At 42.7% G+C, this 11412-nt stretch overlaps 2 protein-coding genes across 2 annotated transcripts in view; one reads left to right on the forward strand and one right to left on the reverse strand.

Annotated features, from left to right (window-relative positions):
* The window catches only part of Pigf (phosphatidylinositol glycan anchor biosynthesis class F), a 28203-nt gene extending 22073 nt beyond the window's left edge, over positions 1 to 6130 (reverse strand). The window contains exons 1-4 of the mRNA XM_021149069.2: positions 6018 to 6130; positions 4377 to 4625; positions 2583 to 2674; positions 1110 to 1226 (exon numbers count right to left, since the gene is read on the reverse strand). Coding sequence (XP_021004728.1) covers positions 1110 to 1226; positions 2583 to 2674; positions 4377 to 4604 — 437 coding nt within the window. The 5' untranslated portion in view covers positions 4605 to 4625; positions 6018 to 6130. The remainder of the gene's footprint in view (positions 1 to 1109; positions 1227 to 2582; positions 2675 to 4376; positions 4626 to 6017) is intronic.
* A 149-nt stretch (positions 6131 to 6279) lies between these two features.
* The window catches only part of Cript (CXXC repeat containing interactor of PDZ3 domain), an 11122-nt gene continuing 5989 nt past the window's right edge, over positions 6280 to 11412 (forward strand). Inside the window, exons 1-2 of the mRNA XM_021149204.2 lie at positions 6280 to 6399; positions 8864 to 8929. Coding sequence (XP_021004863.1) covers positions 6384 to 6399; positions 8864 to 8929 — 82 coding nt within the window. The 5' untranslated portion in view covers positions 6280 to 6383. The remainder of the gene's footprint in view (positions 6400 to 8863; positions 8930 to 11412) is intronic.

An 11412-nucleotide genomic window follows, 5' to 3' on the forward strand; every position in this document is an offset into this window, starting at 1 on the left:
CCCCCTTCCTTTATAACTGAGTGTCTGGAAATAGTAAAATTGAGCTTTGATCAGAATGTTTGTTGTCTTAGCTCCATTCTTTCTTCCGCCCCGTCTAGATTCCTCTCTTTTCAGCGAACTGCCATTCTCAGTTGAACCGTTCGTGTTGTGGACTGTGGGCAGGCCGCAACATAAAATGACTAATATTCACTCCCAAAGACAAATGTAATTTATAGAGATAGGCGACACAGAAGCCATCCTGTGTGCTTCTTGTACAGCTAAATTCCAAATGACACAAACAATACCAAGCTTACTTCAGTTTTTATACTCCCTCAACACCCTGCAGAAAGTATCTGCCTTTTTAGGTTTCATCAAATCTTCGATTTCTGACTCAACCCATCGGAGATCACTCAGTTCTCTCACAGCCCCGTTCTCTGCTACTTCCTTCCCTATTCCTCCAGCACTGGTTGTGGAATTTATATACTTTTAGTCGCTTACTGTTGGCTTGTGTCACTCTTAGCCCTTGAAAAGACAAGGTCCTCGGGGGTAATCTGAGCATTCTGGAATCCATACAGAGCTAGATAATGGGGAACACAGAGTAAATGCTCACTGAGTTTGGCTGTTGTCACAAATAGGGCAAACCCATGAGAACTAACTCAGCTGGCTTTCTGAGTTAAAAATTAACCATTTTTAGTATGTATCACTCCAAGGGCTTTAAGGAAGCTAAATGTTTATCTTAGCCATGCTGAAAATATATATGGTAGCTATAGAACTGAAATCTGGGAACACCTGCTCTTTCATATCTTACCATGAAAAATACCAAAGAAGATATTGTTAGTCTAAGTACTTGTAGATTACGAACTTCATTTTCACATTATGAAATGCTAGAAACAATTATACTTGTAGTACTTCATCTTGCTAATGTGGAGGGAGAAGCCGTGGCTATCACTGTCTAGGGCTCTTGCTATTTTCCACCTCTGTTCTCCAACCACACTGGCACTTTCTGACATCCCTGAGAGCCAGGCACTGCCTAGAAACGCTCATAGGATGAGTATATTGACACAAATAGAAAATACTTCTCTAATTCCTTTAAACGACTAACATCACTAAAGTGTAAACTGTAAACTTACCCATTTCTACTGAAAACTCTCAGCCATGCTTTGAGGTTTGGTCCTAACAAACAGAGACAAGGTACTGTAGTAAAAGTAGACAAAACAACTGCAAATAAAAACGTTTCCAGCACCAACCTAGGAGAAAAAAAAAAAAAAAACACTGTTACCTTCCAAAAGCCTTAGCGGTGCACATACACACTGCACATAGAATCACTGTAGTAAAGTGCACTCCCTACCCCAGTATCTCCTTTATACTTCACTTCAAAAAACTACCTGAGCCCCACTAAATAAGGATTCAATGAAATTACTCTACAAGCCAAATTACCTGGTTCTAATCATAGACTTCAAAATGTTAAAAATCTGAAGATTCATACTAAGGCCTTTTTGCAAAAAAAAAAAAAAAGATAATTAGCTTTCTTTCTTATCAGTTTCCAGAACTCTCAAAGTTGATCTGCCTTTTTCCCTACATGAAGAGCTAAAGAGCAGCAAATGTCACCTCAAGAGTTTATGACTGAGGTCTAACAAATTTGCATTTTGATAAAATCTTGAACTATGGAACACACTGTCCTTGCATTGATGGATAAACAGAAACCATCTTCCAGACAAGACTTTCCTGCTCTGCCTAACATAGAACAATCCGTTAGTTTAATGTGTATATACGTCTGTCTGCGTGTGTGTGTGTGTGTCTGTCTGTGTGTGTGTGTGCATCTGAAGCTACATGTGTATGTGTGTATGTAAAATCACTCCTTTCACCATCATCGTTAATCACTGCTAAATTGAAATGTCTCATATAAGAAATATTTATGAATTTAGCTTCCACTAGTTTGAAATTGGTCCAGTTTTAAACACTATTAAATTTTAATATAAACATTAGTATTTGATAATACTAATACTATTTTCTATGTCCCTTATGAAAATAACCTCAGCTACTTTAGAATGGCATTTCTGAATCACTGAAATGTTATCTATGACCAGCTTACACATATCACAATAGTGAGCTACCTGCAGACATCCAGGTGTGTCCGGCCTGTAGCCTTGGCCAAAGGCAGCTATCAATGCTTCCCAAATCATAACCTACTTACAGCATTGGCACATTTTTTTAATTTTTGGTAATGTGATCCTAGGGTTGTTAAATACAATTTTGTAGATGACCACTTTGTGTTTTAATGCCCAAAGGCTGGACATCTAGAGGTTTTTTAACAACCATGCACTTATTACTACAGCATACAGTAATGACGTTAACCTGCCCTGCTTACAATGTACAGTTGGGTACCAGAGAAAGCTAACAGCTAAAACCTGTGAAGATTTAGTTGTTGACGTTTTAAACTACACCACTGAAAACAGGACGATGACAGCTATTCCCTACCTTGCTCCCTACCTTAATCCATTAGCCAACCCCACCATGGCTCTCCTCCAGCTGCTAAGAGTTAGCATATCATTTGGAAATGCATACAGGAAGACATAAACTTAAAGTAAATATTCAAAACTCACTCGATTAGTGGTGCTCCATATAGAACAAAAATGATGTGAAGGAGAAAACAAGACATAAGGAAGCAGACACAGCATTTCAAAGCTCGCGTTACCTAAGAAAGAAATGAAGAACCTGAAGACCGCAGAAGAGAACTCAAAAGCCATAACTTCTGCCACTTTACATACAAATATAACTTGTTTCCATGATGTCTGAGATAGCTCAACATTCTTTGTTGGGTAACCTCAAATTGGATCACATGTCTTATCACATACACAGCCCTCAAAACAGACTATAGAAAAACTTAAAAGATGGGGCCAGCAAGTAGGCCCAGCAGGGAAAGGCCTCCACGGCTGATCACCTGACTTCAACCACTGGGACCCACATGATAAAGTAAAGACCTACCCTCTGACCTCAATATGAGAGCTGTGTTGTATGTACACAATTTAAAATGTTAATATGTGATTTGCAATTACATCATCTGAACTTTCGTTTTAATATTGTTTATTCTGTAATATGAATATGATTTGAGAAATTAGTTTTGCTTTTTTGATGTAATTTACCCAGTTTTGTTTGAAAATAAAAAAAAAAACAGTGTAGCATTCATTATGTTTTTGTAGGTGGTTTGTGTGTCTTTATATAACGAGGCCGCTGTGGTTTCTGTACCTCAGCACTCTGTTATCAATATTTCTTAAGTATTAGTAATGTCACAGTCACACTACAAACAGAAATCACTTTTGGCTCTTATGCTGGTATGGTGGGTAGCGTGTATTTGTGTGATATTTGTCTTTTAAATGAAAAAGAATGATATATTTTGTGTCTATGTGCGTGTACATGTGTGTTTAAAATGTTCTAACAGGGAATTAAACATGGTACTGAGTATTCAGTGAGGATTTTAATTTAACATAATTGTCAAGTGTCAGAGCATAGTGACTATCCCAGAAAAAATTAATTCTAATATCTGAAAACATTTAACTGTTTAGTCAAGGAAGGTCACATGTGAAATAACAGTTGCTATGACTTAATTTCCAATGAAGTCTAGAAAACTCCAAGCTCCAGTGGATGGCCCCACATCCATTCAGATATAGGGTTCTAGAAGTTATAACTACAAAGACTAAAGGTTATCAAGTTGCCCAGGGAGTAGGAATAGAGTAAGGAGTGAATGCATGTGATCAAAAAACAACGTGCATGTATGAAATTACCAAACAATAAAAATATGTATTTTAAAAATATAAATGGCTTAGGGGACGGTTTAGTCAGTAAGCAACAAGGACCTGGATCGATTCCTGGAACCCACCGTAAAATGTCAGGTATGGGGCATGCTTGTCCCCAGCACTGGGGAGACAGAGGATCTCTGGGGCTCACTGGAGAGCCACTCTGGCCCAAGTGGTAAGCTCCATGCCATTAAATGTCCTGGACAGAACAAGTGGACAGTGTTCCTAAAGATAACACTTCAAGTTGTCCTCCGGCCCCCCAAATGCATTTGCCCACCCACACACCTAAAAAACCATACAAAAATAAATGAAAATAAACTGCAGTGTCTTGTAAGTTATCTTCAGTGATAACATAAAACCATGCTTATATAGGTCATTTCCATTGTGACGCAGTGAAGGAGTCATAATTCCACAATGAATGCACAGCAAGAATCTATCAAACACTGTAGGAAAGTAACAGGCTACTGCTTTGGTGGGGGCGAGGGGGGGTGGGGACTTGGTTCCCTTTACACTGTAAATCACTCACGAAGGACATAGCAAAACTTCCTTCTCACACTGTAACCTCCACCCAAAAGCCAGTTAAGCCGCAGAAGCAACCCTTACCTTATGTGACAATGAACTTCTTTTAGAGGACACATTCGGTTTCACTACTAAGTACGACAAGAGATTGACAGTGGTCACGGAGGCAGAGCAGATGCACAGCCAGGTCAAATGAGCTTCCAATACTGAGAAGTTGTCCACGAAGAAGGACGGAATGAAAATGCTTAGGAAAATTGAAAATACGCACAGAAGATTGGTATACAGAAGTCTCTTGATGTCAGTATCTTTCATGGTGTTTTCTTGGGTAGCTATCTAGTAGAAAACAAATTAAGAAAAACATGTAATGATTTTTTTCCATGTCCCAAACACTTCAATACTCTAGATATAAACCATGTATTAATAATTTTCTATTGGCAACATATTTGTTTCAAAACACAACACGCATATGCAGATTTTAATCGTCACTTTAGATTTCTCTAATATGGTATACATTATCTTTCAGAGCCTCAAAAAGAAAATTCCAGTAAAAATTTAAATATTTGTGACTGGTTTCTACAAAGGGGGCATGTACCAGACACCGGGAACTAATTTTACTTTTTTTGGCGAAAATCAGGAAGATGACATCACTGCAGTTCCCAAATGACAACCAAGTATACACTTAGATATGCAAATGGTGGAGAACCATCGTAAGATGGTCATTATGCTACACTAAAGGCTCACTGTCTGTTACAGATGCTAAATTCTGGTAAAAGCAGAACGCGAGTGGGAGGAGAAACACAGGTTTCCAGTCTCTAAATACATATATTGGACCTAGAGAACAGTTTCTATGTTATACTGACTAAAGTTAATTAAGAACTTAAAAGTAACACATGTTACAATGTAGTAAAAATCGGGCCCCAAAAGTAACATCCACACTGCAGGGAAGGGGAACTAGCAGGAAAGGTAAAAGCGCAAGTCTGGGCATGGTCCTATTAGCCCTCATTTCATTCACACTATCGTTTTCAAAAGCAAATGATACTGATTAAGAAAACTGGATGAACAAGTTAGCAGATACGGCCAAGGTTACACACGCACAAGCCATTTCAAGCATCGCCTCTTTAACAAGAAGAAATCCTCCAGGGTCCGGACAAGAACGGATAGCCCGGAAAAGACTTGGGGAAAGTTTCTCAGATTCTCCCCTCCACTGCGGGGTCGAGCAGGAAGCGCGATCAGAAATCCATCCTAGGCCACCGGCAAACACCCACCTAACACGGCGAGCGCGAGCGGTACCCAAACGCAAAGGTGACACCGGCGAGCGAGTCCCCCACCCAGGACGCCACACCTGGGAAGCCACCCTCGGGACCCGCGATCCCGTGAGAACCCGGTCGGAAGGCATGGCTGCTCCCGAGCCCTCCTCCTGAGCAGCCTTTGCCCGGGTGCGGACCGCAGCTCCACCCCACCCAGGTGGCTCCGTCCCAGCCTCGGACGGCGCAGTGTGGGCAACTGGAGGTCGCCATCAGAAAGAGAGCCCGTGCGGCCGAGCCGGTGACCTGAGGTCGGTGTCCCCGAGAGAAGGTGACAGACGCCGGCATCTCAGAGGGTCGGTAGCGCAGGGCATCCTCTGGTCCGCCGGAAGCGTGGCGCCCTGGAAACCACCGCAGCGGTCCGCGGTGCGACCTGCACCCGCCCCGGGCGAGTGTGAGAAGCAACCCGCCGCCGGCTTACCTAACTCTCCCGCCCGCCGAAGGGATGGGGACACCACCGCCTCCCACCCTCAGGTGCTACAGGCTGCCATGGCCTCTGGCGCAGGCGCAGGCGCAGACCAGAAAGCGAGGGGGGCGGGGGAACTCACAAGCGCACAGCCAATCGTTGACGAGAAAGGGCGGGATAATGAGAGCAGCCCCGCCCATCAGCTCGCGTTTATCCCTCCCGCGACTTTCTAGGTACCGGATAGGCCGGAGCAGGAGGGCTGAGAGTCGGGAGCGGGCTGACGTAGCCGGAAGAGGAAGTCGTCTCCGCTGGGGCGTTGCTGTGTTTTGGCTGCTGCTCCTGCTTCGCGGGCTGAGGGCACAGGGACACCCCCATGTAAGGATGGTGTGTGAAAAGTGTAAGTTCAGGGGCTGCTTCTGGGGGAGGTGGAGGCCTGAGGAAGTTCTCTCGGGATTTCTCTTTGGTTTTCCCCTGCTGGTCTGTGGCGTAACCGGTGTCTTCCTACCCTGCCCCTCGGCCCTTCTTGCCTGTCCCGTAAGCAGAGCCTTCCGCTCTGTGTTTGAGAATGGCTTCAGTTCTGCGCCTCTTGTGTTTGTTTCTGTTGTCGTCCTCGCGCCCCTTCTGAATCTCCTCAGTTACAACTTCTTGATTGGCTCTCGGAGGCTTAAATCGGATCTTCACGATCTTTCCGGTAGCATCCAGAGTTGACAGATGTCACAAGTGTAAGTTCCAGGCTGTCGGTTACATCTTAAGATTATAAGCAATGGTTAATTTCCAGTATTATTAATATGTTCCGAATCATGTTTAAATCTTGACTTTCTGCTGTTCCTTACTACAAAACGTGCCGCATTTAATACAGATTTTATTATTTATTTATCTATTTATTTTTTGGTTTTCGAGACAGGGTTTCTCTGTGTAGCCCTGACTGTCCTGGAACTCACTCTGTAAACCAGGCTGGCCTCGAACTCAGAAATCCTCCTGCCTCTGCCTCCCCAGTGCTGGGATTAAAGGCGTGCACCACCACCGCCCGGCTAGATTTTATTTTAAAAATTACTTCAGTGGTTATCTGAAATTAAGTTAAATTGGATATCTTGAACCATCCCGTCAGTTCATTAATACAGCTTTGGGTCAGGTCTTCACCTGAAAGTCTCATCACCACCAAAGAAATCTGTAAGTAGTCACCCCTGGCTTTTAGAAAGGTCTTTTTAACCCTTTTAGTTACCATTCAGTAATTCCAATGAAACCCTTAAGATTTGTTGTAAATATTTAATTTTTTTGTAGCTGCAAAAGCTGATGATTCGTTTAAAAACAACTTTCTTCTCTTGATCTCTTTCTTGGGTTAGACAGCCTTCTCTGACAAGATTCAATTCACATCTCAGTTACTGGCAGATATACAGGACCCATTTTGTTCATATCCCCTCAGTACGTAGAACTCTGGACACAGACACCCCTCCAGAGCTGTGCCATTCTTATAAACAGTTTTTTATTCTTTTTGAAAGTGGGAAAAATGTTTGATTAAATGTGGCTAAAATGTATTTAGATTGTGAAGCCGTCCTTTGTGCTGTGCCATAAAAGGTCATTTCCTCTGCTCTTCTGAGAAATCTAATGTTTTATTATTTGTAACCTCTTAGTCTGTCTGCTCATTGCACTCACCCTGTAAGTAAACTGATATCTTGCTCATACAGAAGCTGTAATGTCAGGCATCCACCTCAGTTCTGTCTTTCCTTGTGTCACAAATTATTCGAGAAAGTTATTTGTCTCCAATTTTTTAGAGTTACTTCTTAGAACTTGGCACGTACAAACTGCTTTCCCTACTACTAAATGAACTTGTACGTGTTCTCCGATTGTGCATTTACTGAGTTCCAGGGAGTTTGGTCTCGGTGTGCTTTCTTTCCCTTGCTCTGTTAGGTGTTTGGGGACTGTTTGGCCTCAGCTGGCACATCCATACCACTGAGCATCCAGTGTTCTTCTCCACCCTGACCAGTGCCCTACTTAAACAGTACTAAGTAACTGTCCATTTGGAGCTCAGTGTTTGAGCCGTCTGTAGACACCTAGCTTATCCTTCCATCCTCATTTCCCCCGTTTCACACTCCAGTTAGCCAGCTTACTCCACATATTGTGGTACCCCTCAGCTTCCCATGCCTCTCCTCAAGATGTGTACTTTATCCACTGTTTGACTTCGTCTTCCTCATTTACCTTGCCAGACATTTAAACGGTCTCATTAGTTCACAATTATCATACTTTATTTTCCAGCTTATATTCTTACTGAAGGCTTCTTCACTTTTTAAAAAGTCTCTAATCACTTTGAAAATCTGATGAACGCTGTAGAGTCTTAACAAGAAAAAGTTATAAACACACATACAAGGTTTCTGTACAGTTCCGCCTGTATTATTTCTTTCCTGCAATCTGCCTACCAGCTCTTAAGGAACTGGTGGACCGGGCATAGCCCCTGAATCCAGGTCCATTGCTTTGCTTTCATCAGAACCTTGCATGGTGCTTTGTACAGACTAGGTGATTAGAGAATGTGGGAGGAATGAATATGTTTGTCAGAACTGTTTAAAGTATAATCAGTTAAAGCCTGTTAGTAAAGCATCGTTTTGTCCTGTAAGTTTTATTTAGAACCAGTATCTGTTGCCCACAGTTACTATCTTAAGTCTTCATTCATTGGTTTCTACCCTGGCATTAGTAGGTTCCTCCTGTAATCTGACTTCATGTCATTATGTACTTTAGGCGATACAATATATTTATCATTTTAAATTATTATTGTAAAGCTAGCAAAGAAATGGGTTCCGTTATTTTATTTCCGCACAGTTTGCTTATTAGATGACAGCTGTTCTCTTTTGCTGTCTTGGCGACCACAGGTGAAAAGAAACTCGGCAGAGTTATCACTCCAGACACATGGAAGGACGGTGCCCGGAACACCACAGGTACCGTTGGCTGTTAGGAGACAGGAGCTGGATCAAGCACTGTGGGCCTGCTCTGCTGCTTCACTGTTGGCAGAGTGCAGTGTTAGATGCTGGTTACCCTGCCCACTAAACACAGAGGGCTCGATTCTCCTGGGAATGCATAGCTTTTTTCATCATCTGAGTTACATGTACGGATTCCTCATATAGTCAAGAAGTAGTAAAATTATTATTTCAATGTATGTCTATTTGATTCAGCTTGGTAAAGTCTGTGTTTACATTTCCTTCCCACATCTAAGTTTTACATTCTCAAACAAATTTAGACTGCCTTACTTTTTTTATTAAACCGGTACAGCAAAGCCGGGCTTGGTGGCGCACGCCTTTAATCCCAGCACTTGGGAGGCAGAGGCAGGCGGATTTCTGAGTTTGAGGCCAGCCTGGTTTACAGAGTGAGTTCCAGGACAGCCAGGGCTACACAGAGAAACCCTGTCTCAAAAAACAAAAACAAAACAAAACAAACAAATAAAAAAACCAAAGTAGACAGGTGTTACACATACAAAAAGAGTGTAGTTATTGTCAAAGCACTACCTTAAGACTGAACAATAAAGCAGCTATACGGTGCTCACTAAAAACTGGGCTATTATATGAAGATTTTTAAAAATTAGAATAAGGGTCTGTGATGGTTTGTATATTTCTGGACCAGGGATGTGTGGCCTGGTTGGAGTAGGTGTGACCTGGTTGGAATGGGTGTGTTACTGTGGGTGTGGATATAAGATCCTCACCCTAGTTGCCTGGAAATCAGTCTTCCACTAGCAGCCTTTGGATGAAGATGTAGGACTCTCAGCTCTGCCTGCGCCAATGCCTGCCTGGAAACTGCGATGCTCCCACCTTGATGATAATGGACTGAACCTCTGAACCTGTAAGCCAGACCCAATTAAATGTTGTTTGTTTTTTTTTAAATAAGACTTGCCTTGGTCATGGTATCTGTTCACGGCAGTAAAACCCTAACTAAGACAGAAGCTGGTACCAGGGACTGGGTGTTGCTGTGATAGGCCTGACCATGCATTTATTTGAAATAATGTGGATTTTTGGACTTTGGATTTGGAAAGCAGTGGAACGCTTTAAATGGGGCTTAATGGGTCATCCGAGTAGGAATATGGAAGACTTTGTTGCTGGGAGTAATTTAAACTGTGTTGACTTGGCCCAAGAGATTTCAAAGGAGAAGAATTTCAGAATGTGGCATAAAGACTGTTTTTTGTGGTATTTTGGTGATTGTGGTATTTTGGTGAAGAATGTGGCTACTTTTTGCCCTTGTCTGAAAAGTCTGCCTGAGGCTAAGGTGAAGAGACTCAGATTAACTGCACTGACAAAGGAAGTTTCAAAAAAGCCCAGCAGAGACTTTGTTCTCTGGTTAAGTCTCACAAAGAGAAGTTTGAACAAGCATAGCAAGCTTAGAAAGGCAAAATATAAAATATATGGTTCGAGTATTAAAGGCATACTAGGAAGTGAAATGGAGCAAAATCCTGTGTTCTAGGAAATAACAGATTAAGGGAGTGGGACCTTGGGGCAAGATCCTACCCAGCTAAATTTAGATCCAGGCATGGTGGTACACACCTTTAATCCCATGAGACGGGCATGCTGATCTCTGCATTCGAGGTCAATCTACAGAGCAAGAACCAAGATAGCCAAGCTTAGGCAGTAAAGGATTTGGAAAACATAAAGCCAGTGACAATGTAATAGTACAAGCGGGTCATGTTCTAGTTCCTGCAAGCAGCTTCAGCCATGTGGCTCCAGCTCTAAAGTTAAGAATGGAAGGAACTACTGGGACAATTGATGCTGGTTAGCTGGAGCTAAGAAATTAGCAGTGATTAAGAAGAGACCAGCATCACTGAGGTGAAATCTTCTGGGAAGTATTTTCTGGGAGCACAAAGAAGCTGTGTTCCAGAGATAGCCAAGGTTGTACCTCGTGCTGCAGCTGGACTTGGTAATGTGTAAGAGTCACCCAGGTGGTACTGGTTTTGAAGGCATGAAGGTGTCATGAAGAACAGCTGAGACTTGGCACTGTGAGAGGCCAGGGAAGGCCATTGGAGAAGGTACAGCTTCAGCTGTAGTTGATGGCCCAGGACTGAAGGGGTCATGCAAAGGATTTGAGGCTTAGCACCATGAAGAGAGCCTATGAGAGGCTATTGGTGAAGCCTAGTTGAAGTGGAACACCCCAGTGTATTGGAGATGTCAGTACCATGGGATGATCACCAAGAACAGCAACCGTAGTGGAGTGGATCAACCTGAGCTTAGAGTGCTACAGAGGGCAGAGCTAGATAAGTGATGCCAGCCCTTAGGAGGAGTCCAAAAGATCAAGTGGAATCCCAGACACTGAAACAAGAAGCTGTAACATTGAAATTGCCTTGGAGACTCAAAGATGTTAAAGATGCCAGAGCTATGGGATACATGCTGAGGAAAGCTGCTAACAGGGAGTGGAACCAGCCCAGAAGAAAGCAGTTTGTTGC

This window comes from Mus caroli, chromosome 17, assembly GCF_900094665.2.
Source record: "Mus caroli chromosome 17, CAROLI_EIJ_v1.1, whole genome shotgun sequence".
NCBI lineage: Eukaryota > Metazoa > Chordata > Mammalia > Rodentia > Muridae > Mus > Mus caroli.